Source organism: Centropristis striata, chromosome 9 (assembly GCF_030273125.1).
Source record: "Centropristis striata isolate RG_2023a ecotype Rhode Island chromosome 9, C.striata_1.0, whole genome shotgun sequence".
Taxonomy (NCBI): Eukaryota; Metazoa; Chordata; class Actinopteri; order Perciformes; family Serranidae; genus Centropristis; species Centropristis striata.
In genome coordinates this window covers 38,941,778-38,961,989 of record NC_081525.1, presented here as the reverse complement: position 1 = coordinate 38,961,989, position 20,212 = coordinate 38,941,778, and the positions used below count along the sequence as shown (strand labels likewise).

The following is a 20,212-nucleotide window of genomic DNA, read 5'->3' as shown; positions in this document are numbered from 1 at the left end:
GGAGTCTTGGGCTATTTTGTCCATTTTTTAATTCTTTTCATGTCTTTGTAAGTCATTTTGTGTCTTTTGTTAGTTATTTTGTGTCTTTTTTTGGTCATTTTGTGTCTTTTGGTGTCTTTTTTTGTCATTTTGTGTCTTTTGGTGCCTTTTTTTGTCATTTTGTGTCTTTTTTTAGTCATTTTGTGTCTTTTTTTAGTCCTTTAGTCCAACATAAAATGACATGAATCTTTTTTTTACTTTCAAAACACTATCATGCTCAATAAAGAATTTTGCAAATGTGCATTAATTTCAGAGTACACTGACACATTAAACTGCATCATTTCCAATTAAATTCTGCAAAAGTTGGTGTGTTCTAAAACTTTTGACACATCTACATGCACATATATTATACATGTAGAGATAATAGACACTTATAACACTATTATAACCACAACACAATGTGATTCTCCAATTATAATCAAGGCAATTATAATTTCATACCGCCCCCTCTGTTGTTGAAGCCACTTTTTTCCACTGTCCTTGTCCCGGGTAATTGCCACTCCATGTAAATATCAAGTGGTTAGTGAATAATTAGAGTTTCATTGGCTAGCAATCACCTCTAGGGCCCCGTCTACACTTTAGACCCCTCCCTCGTAGAGCCGCCCTGAAGACAGGGGCCCCTTTTTGAATGACAGCGCTTGGGAAGGAAGACGAATTTTTGTGTGATTTCCCGCAGCCGCAGCGTCGATGAGAAGCAGTGGAGGAGCTCCATTCTAACTGAATGGATTGGTATGGGGAGAAGCGGACCACTAATCACGGCTAAGCGGCAGCTTTGGGACTGTGTAACGTTGACGATGGTTTTACTTTCGCTGCTGTTTCGACCAGGTAAGTGTTGCTTTTTGCTTTTTTTTCCAATCCGTGCTCCTCCACTCTCTTCTTCTCCTGCTGCATGCAAAGCAAAGCGGAGTCCCGCTCTCCCTGCAAGCAATGGAGGTGGAAAAAGTTTTCCTTTTTGTTGTGTGACTCAACTCAAACTCTTTTGACGCTTTTTCCTCACTTTCTACCTTAACTTTCGAGTGTTTTTGGGCGTTTTTAAAGAAGTTTAGAAGTCGCTGTTGTTGCGTAAAACTGTCCCGTTTGCTGCGGGTGTCGTGCCAAAAAGTGACTGCCTGCCAGAATCTGATTTCTGGCCGCGGGAGCGCGCACGGCAGCCCGTTGAGCGGTGGCGTAAACACGTCTGCTTTTCTCTGGATTAAACGGTTTTAATATGCAGATACACACAACTGTATTATAATGTAATTATAGCAAAGGCATGTGGCTTCGAAAGTTTAACGTTTGTTGTTGCGTAATTATTACAACTGTGGCCAAAAGAAGTGTAGTTTGTAGCGAAATCAGACATGGCAACTACGTGATAGACACGTCTGTTTCAGTTTTCACCTCGCTAAAACTGATTGAAGGCATAGTATAGTTACTGAGAGGTTATTTCTGCCTAAATATGACTTGATCTCATTCATGAGCTTCATAATGTAAACACTAGAGCTCACAGGACAGCTTGGAATCCCTTTAAAGGACCATTACAACACAAAATAGGCATTTTCACCTGCCAAAAATGGATTGAAGGCCAGATACAGTTACTCAAAGGTTATTTCTGCCTAAATATGACTTGATCTCATTCATGAGCTTCATAATGTAAAGATCTGACCGCTCAACGGGCTGCCGTGCGCGCTCCCGCGGCCAGAAATCAGATTCTGGCAGGCAATCACTTTTTGGCACGACACCGCTAGCCGAGCAGCACGAGTTCACTCACTTTACGCACGTCTTTTTAGCCACATTTCTAGCAATTCACGCATAAAACAACGACACCAAACAAGTTGACATCAACCACTAAACCCTTTATCATGTTTTCTACAACATTAGTGCCGCTGTTGTTGCGGTTTTATCAAGTTATAAGGAGTAAAGGCTTAGCTCCTAGTTAGCATCGAAGCTAACGTCCAGCACCCGCAGTCAAACCAAACCAAGAGAAAACTACGCACGGAGCTTGTTTTTTAAGCAGAAAATGCCGCAAATTGGACACCAAACGCTCCCCATTAGCACTCAAGCTAGAGATATAACTTTAACACGTAGTTTTGACTGTTTCGGGTAAGTGGAGCATGGTATTTACCCCTATTCATGCTTCATTTATTAACTTTGTTAGCCACCATGCATGGGGGTCCAACTTTTTGGCCTCTGAACGTGTTTCTCGCTGCTCTGTCCCAGTTAGAGATCACTAAACACTGCAGCAAACTCAGGAGCATGTTTTGTTTTGGATTATGGAGTCGATTTTATTACAGATATTATGTCAAGTTCCTAATGTGCTTCTCCATTTCGTGTTTAATGACACGTTTGAGACTCATGTTTGCAGAGATTTTCACAAAGGGGTTTTGTTTTCAACCTCGACTGGGAAAACACTAAAAACTATTCAGGTCTGTTTTATGTGCTTTTATTTTGTTAACATGCGAATGGCATCCCCTTGACACAAGTATTATTTGTAAATGTTTAATGCAAATATAATATATATATTATATATAAAAACTATAATGTTGAAAATCACATGATTAAACGTTGTCAGGCATTTAAGATTTGCACTAAACATAATATGACAGGTCTTAACTTAATGATGTTTTTCAAGCCATGAAAACTGCAAACTATCATATCTTAAAGTAAGAATGAGACTTAATGATAATAAAAATGTAAAGATCCCTGGAGGCCCCTCAGGTACTTCTTTATTGTTGTGTTTTTACTTTGCACTAGCTTGTTAGTTAAAAAAAAAAAAGAAAGTAGTTATTGTTGAAATAGGGTAATATGGGTTATTTGTTAAATAAGTAATACTTTTTTAATGTTTGGGTATCTACAGAGTCAACTTGTCAGTCAACGTGGTTATTAAAAATAGCATTTTTTAAGTCTTTTTGTACTTTTTATGGGTCCAGTAAAGCACTCACAGTTAGAAAACAGTATCTACGACTCTATAATGTAATACATTTACTTTGCACTAGCTTGTTAGTTTAAAAAAAAGAAAGTTATTGTTGAAATAGGGTAATATGGGTTATTTGTTAAATAAGTAATACTTTTTTAATGTTTGGGTATCTACAGAGTCAACTTGTCAGTCAACGTGGTTATTAAAAATAGCATTTTTTAAGTCTTTTTGTACTTTTTATGGGTCCAGTAAAGCACTCACAGTTAGAAAACAGTATCTACGACTCTATAATGTAATACATTTACTTTGCACTAGCTTGTTAGTTTAAAAAAAAGAAAGTTATTGTTGAAATAGGGTAATATGGGTTATTTGTTAAATAAGTAATACTTTTTTAATGTTTGGGTATCTACAGAGTCAACTTGTCAGTCAACGTGGTTATTAAAAATAGCATTTTTTAAGTGTTTTTGTACTTTTTATGGGTCCAGTAAAGCATTCACAGTTAGAAAACAGTATCTACGACTCTATAATATAATACATTTACTCCTTGTGTGGTCATTCTTTTATTTCCCACATGGTCCTCACACTTGTTGGTAGCCTAAGTGCCAGACCATAAAGACCCTTTGGGGAGATGTACGGTTGTTGATGGCTGTGCAGGCAGTGATTGTCCGAAAGTGTCAATCACACCAGACGGGGTGACCTCGCAGTGAGACGGGGGAGGCCTGCTGGAATTCAGAGGAGGGATGCAGAATGCCTCTAACTTGACCTCTCGCACTCCATCTCAGTGTTTTATCAGAGCTTGTGTTGGAGTGCAACGACTGTGAGATGCATTAATCATCTGTCATGCCCCCTTCAGTGCATCAGATGTATGAGAAAAGGGAAGAAAAAATATTATGGTGTGAAATCTCCATGCTCATCTTGTTGTCTTTGTCCACGCTGTTAAGAGATTAGATGGAGAAAAGAGATAATTATTCTTTTGCAACAGAGGAGCTCTCTGATGTGGGTTTTTGCAGTAAAAGTGATGCTGATCTGAAATGGAAACACAGACTATGTAAGACTTTTCACTAAAAAAGAACTTGATAATTAAACACTTTTATCCCCCACAAATAGTTTTTGTTCTCCGTGATGATAAATATCCAACTTGTGAGTCATGACTCAACGGGAAGCCCCGATTTTTGGCGATGCCACCCAGATATCACATGCTGCCGGAGCTTTGCTGCCCCCACCATCCTCCCTCTCGCTTCCAGTTTGCACCCCGAGTTGTTGAACAAGTGTGACTCTTTGTGATGTTCCTCTTGTGATCCTCTTGAAGTTAGCTGCCCCCATGCACCGAGCCCTGCCGTGCCATGTAGCGCAGCTTAATAGACTTCAATTACCTCAGCAATGGCCAAACCACATTCAACACCCAGAGGCAAACTAACACAGGTTGGTTTCCTCCTACAGTGAGGCTACATGCTATTTCTGTGAGGGCTAGTTGGGGGAAATAAGATTTGACTGACTCTGGAGCACAGTGTGGGATCATGGCCTCGTGAGCTCACGCATTTGGGTTTTAATGGCTCTCCTGATTGAGCTAAACTTGATAGTGGAAAAGTTTTGACTCTGCTGCCTCGTGCACTGTGCTGAGGTAATGCATCTGTAAATGTCAGATGGATTTTAAAATTCTTATTAGGAGAAACACATTTTTTTGTTCAGACTGGTAGTCAGCAGTATTTTTGCAGAGAGGGAGGGAGGTTACTGATGAAAATGGGAAGAAAATCAAACATTTTCCCAGCAACTGAGTGCTGCATTAATCCATTGAAGCCTGGAAAGCTTATACGTCGTTTTGTATTTGTATAAGCTCTCAAATACTGAATTTCATTTCTATCTGCTACAGACGCTGAGAAATCTATTATTTAGTAGAAGCGTTGACACTTCTGTTGAATTTCCAGAAAAACTTCAGGTTTTAGGGTCTTATTTTAAAATCGCCCAGAGGTTTTACAGGCGTTTCAGGCCTCAGTGGGTTAATAACATTACAGTACAAAATGTTGATGCTCCTTGTTTTTGTTTTGCAGCTCACTGCCAGCAGTGTCGAATCCAGCGGTGCAACGCGGAGTATGTGGCTTCTACCTCCCCCTCTAGTGGTCTGCAGGAGGACCTGGCTCTGGATGTGGACTACTGCATCGCCCTGCGGGCCTACGCTCTGTGCACCCGGAGGCAGGCGCGCAGCTGCAGGGGCGACCTGGTCTACCACTCGGCAGTCTTCCGCATTAAGGAGTTATTCTCTCAGCATAACTGCTCCAGCGACGGGCCCACCTCCCCCGCCAAGGTCCCCAGTACGTCTCGGCCGGCCGTGTCGGAGCTCTGCGACTACGAGAACCGGGTCCTCATGTCGGGTTCGGCCGGCCAGCAGAAGAAATATGCACACTGTGGATTATTCGGAGACCCGCACCTACGGACTTTCCGCGACGAGTTTCAGACCTGCAAGGTGGAAGGGGCGTGGCCTCTGATTGACAACCGCTTCCTGTCGGTGCAGGTGACCAACGTACCTGTCGTGCTCGGCTCCAGCGCCACGGCAACCAGCAAGGTAAGGATCAGTGTAGAGCCGTCCCTTAATGAAGAAACTCATATAAGGCGAATAAATTAGTGTTCGACCAACACTAATATGATTTTGCCGGCAAATAGATTAGTTGATCTAATAGACAGATCTCTAAAAATGTAGTTTCTTCACAAAGAATCATTCAAAGCACCACTAAGAATCTTGTGTTTGCCAGAGCTGTGCCTCTAACTTTCCTGGAGATACAACCAATTAGTCGACTAATTGACTAAGAGGGGCAGCCCTAGGAGAGCTGCCATCAGACATTATTCAAGAAAAAATGCCAAATAGTCTCTGATTTCTGATTTCTGGATTTTCGTTTCATATGTGACAGAAAATTAAACAGAGTAATCTAAATAGAATAATTTATAGCTTTGGCTTCCAACGTTTTTAAGACTTAAAAGAGAATGTTTTTTTAAGTTTTGTTAGTCTTCTCTTATATTGCTTAATTTGATGATTTTTTAAAAATCTTTCTATTCAAGATTTCACTAGGAGGAAACCCCAAAGATTAAAGAAAAATCAGGCTAAAATAAACAAAGTCACGGCTCCTCGTGCTCTTCTCACAACAACCGCCCAGCACAATATTAAAAAACAAGCACTGATTAGAGTTCTACGTTAAAAAAACGAATGGCCTATAGAAGCAGGCTGTTTCTGAGTGCTGCCTTGCGAGCTCAAGTATTGCCATAAAGTATCAACATGTGAAGTTAATCGTCATTCCACGGTGCCTCTCGAGCCTCCAGCATTCCTCTTGTCTTGGAGCTCCTTCAGATCTGAGAGAGGAGGGAGTCCTTCAGCGGTGTTGAATCACAGACATGCTTGAGCGCTCTACCTTTAACACATGGGTGGTCATATGGTAGTGATTAACGCTCACTCAAACATTTTCCTCCACCGCCACGATCTGGAATGTTTTTTCACCCCTCTGGTCAAATAATTAACTGGGTGCTTTTTGTGTAAATATGGAATAATGTGGAAAAATAAAGGAATAATTGGACAGAGGGGTTTTTGATTCTGTTAATGAAATAGACTGGTTTTGGGTGAAACCTTTATCATGCTGAAAGTTGGCTTTATTTTCAGTTTCCTACACTTACTAATTTCAATTGACCTGTTTGAAAACAAACTATATAAAACAATAAATTATAATATTGCACCAGGGATTTCAGAACAAACTCGCCCCCTCAAAGGATTTTCAGTGTGTGCAGCTTAATGCAAACCTGTAGTGGGTAAGCTTTTGCCAGCACCCGCATGCCCCCATCATGTTTTTGGAGTTGTTTGCAACTGCCAGACTTAAGACAGGAAATCATCCATCAAATACTGTATCCCCCCGTAAGTGTAAACGTAACCACAGCCACCGCTTTGTCAAGATACTTTGAAGAAACAGAGGTTAGGCCTCGATTTTTCAAAGCTCAGCTGGAATACAAATCACAGTCAGTCAGTGAGCAAGCAGCAGGAGAAGAAGTGTTGGAAGATACACGAGGATCCAAGGCTGTTATTAAACTGGGCTGTCTGAGCCAACATTCAGGGGAAACTAGTAGAGTTATTGCCTTTTTAGTTTTAGTGATTTGTTTTTAGCTCAGAAAAAGAGACAGATGATAGTGAAGACCACACAGTGATTGTACTGGTGGTTTATTTGTGCATCTCTTTGGGTGGTAACTATCCAGTGGACCACTGGAATCACTGTCATCCTGTAAAAAAGGCCATCAGCAGTTAAAATGTTTGGTTTACTGCTGCCACCTAGTGGCTCCATTCAGTACTGCTCTGATTCAATATTCAATTGAGGCATTTTTTTTTTTAGTGCCCATCACGTTTAAAAAAATGTGGTTTCTTGATAAATATATAGTGTATTAAAACTAGAATATAAAACAAGAATTGTAAAATGTTGATTGATTGATTGATTGATTGATTGTCTTTATTTCGAACATGCAGGCAATAAAAAAAACTTTTAAGTTTAAATATTAATAGATGAATAAATAAAAAACAAAACCAAAAAGTAAAAAAAATGGTAACACTTTACAATAACCATCTAAGTGATGTTTATATATGGTTTATAAACCAATTATTATTAACCATTTACAAAATTCTATGCATATTTAATCTTTAAATGTTTTCAAGCAATTTCTTAAAGGTATAAGAATCATTTTGAAATCATTTACATACTTAATATGGTGTTAAAAATGTTGTAATGAGTGTAAAGCTATTAATAAACTAATAATTATGTTTGTTTATGGTAAAGTAATCTATTTGGCATTTATAAATTATAGTTCAACCGTATTACATTTTCTATTCACCATTCTAAATGGCCTATATACGGTTTATAAATGATGATTAAACATTAATAAACTATCTGTTTACCATTTATAAATGGTCTATTTACCATCTATAAATGATAGTTATTGTAAAGTGTTACCAAAAAATTGAAAAAAAACAGACACTATCTGCAAGCTCGAAAGGGGGTAGGAAGAAGTAAAAAAAACGTATCTAGTCCTTCCCCTTAACAGGTCAGTAATGTTGAATTCTGTTCTTTTTTAAATTTTTTTAATTTTTTTTTATTGTTGAATTCTGTTCTGAACTTGTGTTTCCATAGAGACTTTTAAAAAAGGACTAAAAACTTTCCTTTTTAGCAAAACCTTTGGTTCCTCCCATCTAGATGGTTTTTAGATTATGTATGTATGTTTTCTGTTTTTAGCTGTTGTTTTTTTGTTTGTTTTTTTTATCCTTTTTATAATTAGAATGTTATGCTTTTAACCTGTAGCACTTTGAGATTTCCTGTAATGTAAAGTGCATTACAAATAAAATGTATTATTATTATTATTATTTTCCTCTTATTTCAGATCACTGTGATTTTCAAGTCCTTCCACGGCTGCACCGATCAGAAGGTGTACCAGGCCACCACGGACGATCTGCCGCTGGCGTTCCAGGACGGGACTCGCAGCGGCGGCGAGAGCGGCAGCCTGACCATCGTAGAGCGCGGCGGCGGCTCCTCTGGCGTGGGCCGGCAGGTGAAGATCCAGGCCCGCTACATCGGCACGTCCATCATCATCCGGCGCGTGGGCAGCTACCTGACCTTCGCCATCCGCATGCCAGAGGACACGCTGGACTTCTCCGAGGACAATGGCGGTCTGCAGCTCTGCCTGCACGGCTGCCCACGCAGCGAGCTCATCAAGGAGCACACGCTGGGCCGCCAGAGCCAGCAGCCCCGCCTGCAGGGCTCCAACACGGAGCTGGGTCCTCTGCGGCCCCCGCACCAGGTCTACACGGTGGAGCGAGCCACGGCCAAGTGTAGAGAGACTCTGCAGGTGGAGGACGTGTACTTTCAGTCCTGTGTGTTTGACTTGCTGACCACGGGAGACCCGGAGTTCTCTATGGCGGCCTACGGCGCTCTGGAGGATTTAAAGGCGCTGCCGCCCAGTAAACTGAAGCAGAATTCCCCGAGGACTCCTCTTTACAACAGAGGGGCGTCACACACGCTGGCTGCAGCCGCCAGCAGCTCCCTGCTCTCACTCCTGCTCCTCACGCTGCTGCTTTTGTAAAAAATAATAAATATAAATGATAAAAAAAGGAGAGAAATATGGAGACAAACAGAACGTGGAAGCATTACCAGCTTGAGGAAAGAGTGACTAGAGCTCAGACATATATATTTGTATTTTTTTGGGGGGTGGGGGCAATTTGTGAATGTTGTGATCTTTTTCTGTTTTTGTCATTTTGAAGGATTTCACACTCATAAAACAAGGTATTTGTTGCCATTTCACATTTTCTCTGGATTCATACATAGTTGAACATCAGTTGAAAAAAGACAGAAATATGTGAAATCATGTGGTTTTTGGGGTCCAGTACAATATTTTCACACTGCAACTATGTTTTAAAAACTCATAATTGTGTGTGTGGGCAGCTAAACAGCATTGAGTTTTTTTTTGTAAATATAAAAGTCGTCATCGTGCACAACTTCCAAACACTCCACCATGTATGAAGCTGCACATGTAACTCCATACTGTATGTCAGCTGTTATTTCTGCCTCTAGATCCTGTAACAGCACTTAACGCTTTTAACAGCAAGTTTTGTGTATTCAAATGTTATTTCTTTGTCTATTTCAACTGTTATTTCAGAAAATTGGCATGCTAAAATACACAGGATCCAACAACTGTATGTAAAAACTACCTATCCATATTATACAATGTGTCAGTGTGATATTCTACAGTTCAGTTCTCATCTTCTGTGAAACACTCCCTCTTCAAGCTGTCTGGCTTCCAGTTGTTAAAGGTTAAAAAAAAAAAAACACAAATCTTTATATAATAATATATTAAAAGAGTGTATATATGTGTTTTATATTGTGTACATTTGCCTGTGTATAGATGTTTTAACTGTAATATGTTTTACATTTTTTGTGTTTTAGTAGGTTATTTTGAGACATTGTAAGAAAAGTAAACTATGTGTTTGTAATTTTCTGTATTAAAGTGTTGGACACTCCGCACAAACGTCTGTTTTTCTTTTTTTTGTGTCACTCTTGATTCTAATTCTGCGATATATTCCATCATTTAGTAAATTGTTTACAGAGTAGGGATGTACCTGAACCCAAATACTAAGGCTGAATGATTTTGAAAAAGAAATATCAAGGAAATATGAAGGCACAAATTATGGTGTGAAAACTATTTCTATTATTTGAAAGTTGCTTGTCATCATTCGGGTAAATACAGTATACTATATATGGACATGGAAATATATTTTATATAATGATATAGTAATATTTAATCATTTTGAAGTCACAAAATGGCATAACCAATGAATATTGGGTTATAAAATAAATAATTTGTCTGATTACATGACATCTGGTATTCACTATGTCCATTTACAGGTCTTCTATTTGATTAGAGCAGTAGTTCTCAACCTTTTTGAGTCGCGACCCCCAATTTAACATGCATGTTGTCCGCGACCCCCGCTCACTGAACACAATCTCACACGCACAGTTCAGATCACCCAAAAAAGAAACAAAATGACCAAAAAAAGGAAACAAAAAATGACCAAAAAAGACACAAATTTACCACAAAATGATGATAAAAAAAAGACACAAAATGATCAAAAAAAGAAACAAAATGACAAAAAAAAAGTCTATAAATTGTATATATAGTGTAGTGTTACGTCCAATGTAACCGTTTATGTTACATCACAGATCTTTGACAATTAGGGGTAGAATTAAAAAAAAAAAAAAAACATCATTAATGTGTTTTATGTGATCCACTTGTTCTGTTGTGTAACCCCATAATTTTCCTTTAAGGATAACTGGGTCTGGGTTCTTATGGGTTAAACCAGGGTTATGTAACATGCATGAACACAATCTCACATGCACAGTTCAGATCACCCAAAAAAGAAACAAAATGACCAAAAAAGACACAAATTGACCACAAAATGACCAAAAAAAGACACAAAATGACCAAAAAAGACACAAATTGACCACATAATGACCAAAAAAAGACACAAAATGACCAAAAAAAAGGAAAAATTACCAAAAAAAGACACAAATTGACCACAAAATGATCAAAAAAGACACAAAATGACCAAAAAAGACATAAAATTACCAAAAAATGACACAAAATGACCAAAAAAGACACAAATTGACCAAAAAAAGACAGAAAATGACCAAAGAAAGACACAAAATGACCAAAAAAAGACACAAATTGACCACAAAATGATCAAAAAAACACATAAAAATGACCTAAAAAGACACAAAATGAACAAAAAAAGACATTAAGTGACCAAAAAGACTGAAACACATGAACACTTTAACACAGTGGAGACAGAGCTGACTTCCAAAATGATTTGGCGACCCCCAGAAATCATCTCGCGACCCCAATTGGGGTCCCGACCCCAAGGTTGAGAATAGCTGGATTAGACAGTTAATTTGTTGGTTTTATATTTCTATTTGTACATATCTTTATTTACATAAGACTTGCATAAGTATTTAAATTGTATTTTTAATGTAGTGTGCTTTCTTATACAGCAGTAACTCCAACAATAAAATATATTTCTGATTCTGAACAATGACAAGTAATGAGTCTCTGTACACCTAGTAAATATATATATATATATATATATATATATAGTAAAGAGGCTTCTGTCAGCTTCCACCGTCCCTTTAAACCAGGGTTATGAACCTAATATGGAGACATTTCTTTTTTCTGGGTCACGACACAAGAACGAAAGCTTTCAAGAACTAATGCAGTGTTATTATTGAACCGTATGCGTGTAGTACCTCTTGTGTCCTGGTGGGGTCCTCAGTCCATAAGGCCTGACAGCTCCTGGTTTACAGACAGTTTTGACAAGCTGGCTGCGTAGCTGTAGGGATCCACAGTATGTTCTCAGTCCCCTGTGTAAATGTTACCTCTGAGTGCTGAGCTGGCTGCTGGCTTTGCTTTTGTCTGCCAGAGCGCTGCATGGCTCCAAATAGGATTTAGTCTGTGGTTTAACACCAGGTTAGAGTCAACACACGCGCACGCTGCTGATATTTGCACAACACACGAACAATGAGTGCTATGATTAGGAATAAGGATGTGATCAGTTTTTATCGCCATCAAAAATGCAATTAAGAAAGCTCCTGCACACTCCTTATGAAGACATTAAGAATTAATGCGCTATAATTAGTGGATGTAGATTTAATTTATATCTTGAATTAAGTTAAAAGTGTCTTGGTGCTTTTATTACTCTGAGTGACAGAATGTTTCGTCACACGTGCAATCATACTTAATCTCTCCATGTCCCATTTCTTCAAATAAGGACACCAGCAGAGTGAGCTGCATGGTTGGGAAGGAGCTGGCCAGGGACGTTTTCACCCAGAATATATATGTTCACGTCCCAAAACAAGTCTTCTTTGGTGACTTCATCACCTCGTTGGTAATAGCAGTCACAGTAGGAGGAGAGGGAGGTTAATGGTGGAAAGACCTCAGAAGTATTTTCATTTTATGCTACTTTTTACTTTTACTCGACTACATTTCAAAGGCGGATATTATACACATACACTACTGGTCAAAAGTTTTAGAACACACTAACTTTTCCAGAATTTAATTGAAAATTATGCAGTTTAATGTCTCAGTGTACTCTGATTAATGCACATTTGCAACATTTAAAATTCTTTATTGAGCATGATAGTGTTTTGAAAGTAAAAAAAAAGATTCAAAATCACATTTTATGTTGGACTAAAGGACTAAAAAAAGACACAAAATGACAAAAAAAGACACAAAATGACAAAAAAAGACACCAAAAAGACACAAAATGACTTAAAAAAAGACACAAAATGACTTAAAAAAGACACAAAATGACCAAAAAAAGACACAAAATGACAAAAAATGACCAAAAAAAGACACAAAATGACAAAAAAAAGACACCAAAAGACACAAAATGACTTAAAAAAGACACAAAATGACCAAAAAAGACACAAAATGACAAAAAAGACACCAAAAGACACAAAATGATTTAAAAAAAAAGACACAAAATGACCAAAAAAAGACACAAAATGACAAAAAAAGACATGAAAAGAATTCAAAAATGGACAAAATAGTCCAAGACTCCATAGAGTTAAGTTGTTAACCCATTTCTTGTTCCCTGAAAAAGGCCTACTTGTATAATTCTGAAATGTACATTATTTATCAGTTTTGGTTAAGCTTACCTTTTTTTATTTACCTCTGGCAGTTCACCACTTACCTTTGTACCCTTTCAAGCTGTTCATTTGACTTGAACTGCTTGAATTTCAATAAAAAACTGGAAAAATTGGGGTGTTCTAAAACTTTTACCGACCGGTAGTGTATATAACACTTATCTCTCAAGTGCAAATTTGCTGAGACCGCTCTAATAGCTGAGACCATGTGTGCATGTTTTTGCATTCACAACCTCACAGATGTTTGTCCTCTGTGGCAAATTTCAGCCTCCAAAGTTGAAAACTGTGACCACCAACAACAATTTTTGTGCTCTGACTAATTGTCCAGCCAGCTAAAAAGGTTTTGATAATCATATAAACTACAAAAAGGTAAAATAATCCATCCCTTCCTCTTTTATTAATCATCTGATGACGACTCTTTGGAGGGTCCCGACCCCTAGGTTGAGAACTGAATGTTTGCTTCATAAAGTGGGTAAAACCCACAAATCTCTGTTTTGGATTGAGCTTTTATTACTATTTCATTCTATTTTATTTTATTGTTTTACTGTTTTTAGTATTTTATTGTTTTCATTGTTTTTATTTATACCTATTTGTGTATGATTTATTCTATTTTAATAACTGTACAGCACTTATGGTGTGAAAACTATTTCCATTATTTGAAAGTTGCTTGTCATCATTCGGGTAAATGCAGTATACTATATATGTATATGGAAATATATTTTATATAATGATATAGTAATATTTAATCACTTTGAAGTCACAAAATGGCATTACCAATGAATATTAGGTTATAAAATAAATAATTTGTCTTATTTAATGACATCTGGTATTAACTATGTCCATTTACAGGTCTTCTATTTGATTAGACAGTTAATTTGTTGGTTTTATATTTCTATTTGTACACATCTTTATTTACATAAGACTTGCATAAGTATTTAAATTGTATATATAGTGTAGTGTGCTTTCTTATACAGCAGTAACCCCAACAATAAAATATTTGGTTGTTTTTAAATGTGCTCTATAAATAAACTTTGACTTGACTTGACTTGAAAACATGCTTTACCTTGAGCAGCAACATCAGTAAAATGCTGCTTACACATTATTGCATCAGTACAGACAATCTAATAATGTCATATATAATAAATATAGCGGTAACACTTTACAATAACCATCTAAGTGATGTTTATAGATGGTTTATAGACCAATTATTAATCATTTACAAAATTCTATACATATTTAATCTTTAAATGTTTTCAAACAATTTCTTAAAGGTATAAGAATCATTTTGAAATCATTAACATACTTAATATGGTGTTAAAAATGTTATAATGAGTGCAAAACTATTAATAAACTAAGAATTATAATGTAATTGTTTGTTTATGGTAAAGAAACTATCATATTACATTAATATACCTTCTATTTGGCATTTATAAATTATAGTTCAACATTAATACATTTTCTAATTACCATTCTAAATGGCCTATATACGGTTTATAAATGATGATTAAACATTAATAAACTATCTGTTTACCATTTATAAATGATGGTTATTGTAAAGTGTTACCAATATATCAGCCCAATAGGACATTTTACTGGAGAACCACAACTTTAAGTACCTTTAGCTACTTCTGCACTTTCACTTTAGTCGGATGTGAATGCAGGATTTGACTATTTTTACATCGTCGACTCGTACCACTACTTGAATACTTCCCTCACCTTACCGTCTTTTATCTAAATACATGACTGTTGCTTGCCATTTTCTTTATAATTTGAAACAAAGCTGGTCTTGATTGATGTCATCTGCAGAGATGCAGCCGTCTGACAGCCCTGCCAGGCAGCACCAGCCTTATATAACAAACCCATATGAGAATATGAGAGCGCCCTCTCAGTCTGTTGAAAGAAGGCGAGATACTTGACAACTTCTGAACATTGAAGCTCCTTTTTAAAAAAAAAAAGATGGAAGATTGACATTGGAAACATCTATTTTTTAAAAACTCGAAATAAAGAACATGTCAAACGTGTCTAATAGCATAGAGGATGTAGCACAGGTTTGCAGGAAACTGCTGAAGCCGCTATAGATTGCTGGTCCAGCCTCTTTGAGCCGTCCTGTCTTGACTTTCCCCTGTAAACAAGGACAATTACCAAGCTAATGAGTTGAGAAAAAAACTGCTTGAGTGATTGATACTCTCAATGGGGAAATTAATTTGATATTAATAGAGCACTTGGCAAGATAAATAGATAGTGGTGTGTGAGTCCTCTCCTTGATTGATAATAGACAGATTGATGGCTGTCTTAATGCAAGATGTTCCTTTGACTTAAATGAGGTGGCCTTGATGAGGAGATACTTTTGATCAAGTGTTTGGAGCAATATGGGGCTTTAAAAATTACTTTGTTACTGATAGATGCCATATCTCCAGTTAGAGACGGTATTAGATGCCTTGGATAAGATATTACATGATATTTCTGAGATATCCCTGTCAGATAAACTCACATTCCCCTTCATCAGTTTCCAATGTACAGTATGTTTAAAATGTACAACACTTTTCATATTAAAGTGGATATTGTTTATTCTGGTACAGTTGAACTGCAAATATTTATTTTGGTTTGGTCAGAAATCTTACTTTTACTTACCTTACTTGTCAACTGTTTACGGCGTTAGGAAATTCTAAATTAAAAAGACAGTTTGAATTATAGCCATTTGGATTAAAAGTTTAGGAATAATTGGTCAACACTGTTTTTTAGCTGTTTTTTTTTCCTTTTTTATCCTTTTTATAATTAGACTGTTATGCTTTTAACCTGTAGCACTTTGAGATTTCCTGTAATGTAAAGTGCATTAGAAATAAAATGTATTATTATTATTATTATTATTTATCTGTGAATGAGTTTTGGCTGATTATTTTAATTCCTTATCCATTAACAGAACTATTTCAAACATTTATCCAGTACAATCACCTAATTTGCCTTGAACATATCTGTTAAAGTAACTGTTAGCAAATTATTTCAACTGTAAGCTCAGTAGCCTACTGTTAGCTAGCTATTTAGATTAGCTAGCTATTTAGGTTAGCTAACTATTTCAACCGTTTATCCAGTAGAACTATTACACTTATTTCAATAATATAATAATCAAGCCATTAATGTTAATTTTAACTATTTAATTATTTATCTGATATTACTTTTTATCTAACTATTTGAACATTTTATCCATTACATTAAACTAATTTGAGCTGTGAAGTCAGTACTTTCAGCAAACTACTTCAACTGTTCAGCAAACTTTTAGCTATTAGAACCTTTTATATAGTACTTTTAGTTAATTATTGTTATTTATTTTTCTTTTATCTAACTCTATATTACTTTCAGCTATTTATTTTTTCCACTATTGATTTATTATTTCTGACTACCTGTTCAAACATCTGTGCTAACATGCTAACTAATTCTCTGCAACATGTAGTGTTCAGGTGTTACAGCTGACTTGCGTGTATATATTGTTTTAATCAAATAATATTTTCATTTATAATTATTTTATTAGTTAAGCTCTTCTGTAGTATTTTTTACATACCCCTTGGTTTGGAATTAGTCATGTAAAGCAGCTATTCTCAACCTTGGGGTCGGGACCCCAATTGGGGTCGCCAAATCATTTTGGAAGTCAGCTCTGTCTCCACTTTGTTAAAGTGTTAATGTGTTTTAGTCTTAATGTCTTTTTTTTGGGTCATTTTGTGGTCAATTTGTGTCTTTTTTGGTCATTTTGTGTCTTTTTTGATAATTTTGTGGTCAATTTGTGTCTTTTTTGGTCATTTTGTTTCCTTTTTTTGGTCATTTTGTGTCTTTTTTAGTCATTTTGTGTCTTTTTTGGTCATTTTGTGTCTTTTTTGATCATTTTGTGGTCAATTTGTGTCTTATTTGGTCATTTTGTTTCTTTTTTTGGGTGATCTGAACTGTGCTTGAGAGATTGTGTTCAGTGTGCGGGGGTCGCAGACAACATGCATGTTAAATTGGGGGTCGCGACTCAAAAAGGTTGAGAACTACTGATGTAAAGAATATGAGTAACGTTAATCCTAGCCTCTGGCCTGTGTAGAAAACATCTTACATGAGTATTTTCTGGGGAAAAAAACATTGGATTTCAACAGTTTGGACAGGATTTATTGATGCTGTTGATGTTGGTCAGCCACAGCTGTAAACTCCTCCACCTGCTCTTGTGAGATTGTTTGCCTTCAGTTTCACAAGTGGCTCCATAAATGATCACCTTGCATCATTCCTGCAGCTCCTGATGACTCCCTAACCTCCTTTTGGCTGAAACATTTTGCTTAATGATGCACTCAGAGTCTGATTGTTGCAACGAGTAGAAGACGTTCAACATACACATACATTACACCCTGTTACATGGGTCACTGCTGCAGAACAAAGAGTGAGAAGTTACTCATTTTTTTTGTGTGTGTGTGTGCACTCGTGTGTGGTTTTTAGACTGCTCTAGTCGCAGCGATTATACAGCTATCTCATACCGCAGGCTCTCTCATACCTGACCAACTCAATCTTTCTGTGTCTCCTCAATAATCAGAGTGACAGCGAGCAACTAGACATATCTCACCCACTGGCTCACTCCAGAATGGGTATTGACCTACATATCAAATCATACGCTCCTGGCTTGTGTGATAGAGATTGGGGATGGGGGAAATAACACTGTATGATTGGCAGTCCTACTTTAGTAAACACGTTGCATCCCCTGGGTTCCTGCCTCTTCATATGTACTTGCTGCTTTAGGTACAATACCAGCAAATCCTACAAGCTATAGCACTTCCTGCCATTTCAGCAGTGTTTTCCCTGCTACTGTAACAGTAGAGAACACCTGGTTGTCTCAATGTGTATTTTTATTAACGAGCCTGTGTCACCAAACTTTTAACAAATGTCCCCCCGGCACCCTGACGCCCCGAAAAACCCAGCTCGGAAATTAAGCATCTGCATCATAAATCTTGGAAAGTTACAATAATTTGCAATTCACTCCCTCATCAAAGGCAATATTACCCTAATTTATTATCTCCCCGCACGAGGGGCGCGCAAAGGCCGTGGAGATAAGAGTTTATCAGGAGGGGGATTGATTTTCATTAACTGATTGTAATAAAGATGAACTGCCTGCCGTGCACACTGACCAAGAGCCACACTTTATTGTAATTGGGACAATTTATTTCATGAGCCAGTGGCTCTACTTTTTTGTCCCTCCCACTCTTTTTTTTTTTTTCCTTCTCCATATCGGCTGCCGTTCTTCAAAATGTGAATGTCTCAGCTGCTTGTGATGCTCCAGTGATGTAAGATGATGATGATTACAAAGTGCATGTGGAAAGGCAAGTCAACTGTCAACAGATGTTGCATCAGATTTTTGGCTTCTGGCACCAAAGCAATGCTGTAGTAGTTGGGGGACGTAAACTTGACTGATTCTCGATGCCTGCCTTATTTCAATTTACTGCCTCCTGCTTGTCAAAATGATAATGTTATTTGTTCCCCTGTCTTTCTCTTTCAGGTTCTCCGTGATCCACGCTGCCTCCCGACTGTCTGATGTTTATAAGCCACGGTTTTCTTTGTGAATTCTGTTCCCGTCATATACATCCTGACATATATTTCAGACGCAGTGTGTCTCCCTGCAGCAGAGCGGCATCAGGTGACCTGCTAACTGGGAAAACCTTCAGTCTCCACAGTGACAGGTAATCCAAATCATCCTACATGCTGCACTGCTGGGTTTCCATAAGAGTATGAAATGGGTACATTTCCTCTCCCGAAGCTTCCAGCAGTTTATGATGAATACTAAAGTAGACTCCGGCCTGGTGTGAGAGCAGCAGAAACTGGCTTGTTTGACAAATAAAATGTTTACACAAATTCAAGCTGTGGCTGTGAAGTAATAACCCGACTCTCCTTTTAAAGGGCAATGACACTATCATCACAGTTTCATCAGATGAGGCATCAGTAACTCTGCAGTGGCGAGCCGTAAGAGGTTGCAGCATCTGCACTCGCCAACTTTCAAGGTCCTTGAGAGTCAGTGGCGGTTCTAGACCAGTTTTACTGTGGGGGCCAATGAGGGGCCAGTGTTTAATCAGAGGGGCACATTAGCACATGAAAGAATGGCAAAGATGATATTCAAGCATTCACAAATCTTTGAATGTCTTGAAAAAGACACAAAATGACCAAAAAAGACACAAAATGACCAAAAAAAGACACAAAATTAGAAGACAGAATAACCAAAAAAAAAAATACAGAAGACATTAAAATGACACAAAATGACCAAAAAAAGACACAAAATAACTAAAAATGACACAACAACAGACACAAAATTACCAAAAAAGACACAAAAAAGACACAAATGTCCAAAAAAGACACAAAATGACTTACAAAGACATGTAAAGACATGAAAAGGATTATTATACATCCAGATGTAAAAAACAAAGCAGACCAAAAAAAGAAACAAAAAGACACAAAATGACTAAAAAAAAGATGCAAAATGACCAAAAAAGACACAAAATGAGACGACAGAATAACCAAAAAAAACTCCACAGAAGACATAAAAATGACAAAAAGACACAAAAAAGGCACAAAAAAAGATACATAAAAGACACCAATGACAAAAAAAGACACAACAACAGACACAAAATTACCAAAAAAGACACAAAAAGACACAAATGACCAAAAAAGACACAAAATGACTAAAAAATTGACAAAATAGCCCTATAAGACTCCATAGAGTTAAGCTATTACACAATGTACACATTCTGGGCTTCTTTTGTGTACAATGAGATATTGTTTGAACAAAAAAAAGGTTAGAATTGTTGCATTGTTCATCGTTATAAATTGATCATTTTATTATTAATTTGACACCTGGAGGCCCCTGGTTAGAACCGCCACTGTTGAGAGTAAATCCTGGTGCAACAACTCCCCCTCTCTTTGCACCGTGGTCCAGCACGCCATTCAACATCATATTACTGTGAGAAACAAAACATCCTGTTTGAATTTTTATTGTAAAATTGGAAAAAAAGGAGAGAAAGAGAGAAAAGCCCCAATAAGCATTTCTTTTTGATACATATCTTTATCTTAC

General features: G+C 37.2%; 1 protein-coding gene across 1 annotated transcript; it reads left to right on the top strand.

Moving 5' to 3' along the window:
• The first annotated feature begins 637 nt into the window (after positions 1–637).
• On the top strand, positions 638–9,959 carry rgmd (RGM domain family, member D). Its single transcript, XM_059342007.1, has 3 exons — positions 638–864; positions 4,981–5,492; positions 8,330–9,959. Exons 1-3 carry the CDS (start codon positions 771–773, stop codon positions 9,026–9,028), a joined length of 1,305 nt encoding a protein of 434 aa, XP_059197990.1. The 5' UTR covers positions 638–770; the 3' UTR covers positions 9,029–9,959.
• Positions 9,960–20,212: the final 10,253 nt, after the last annotated feature.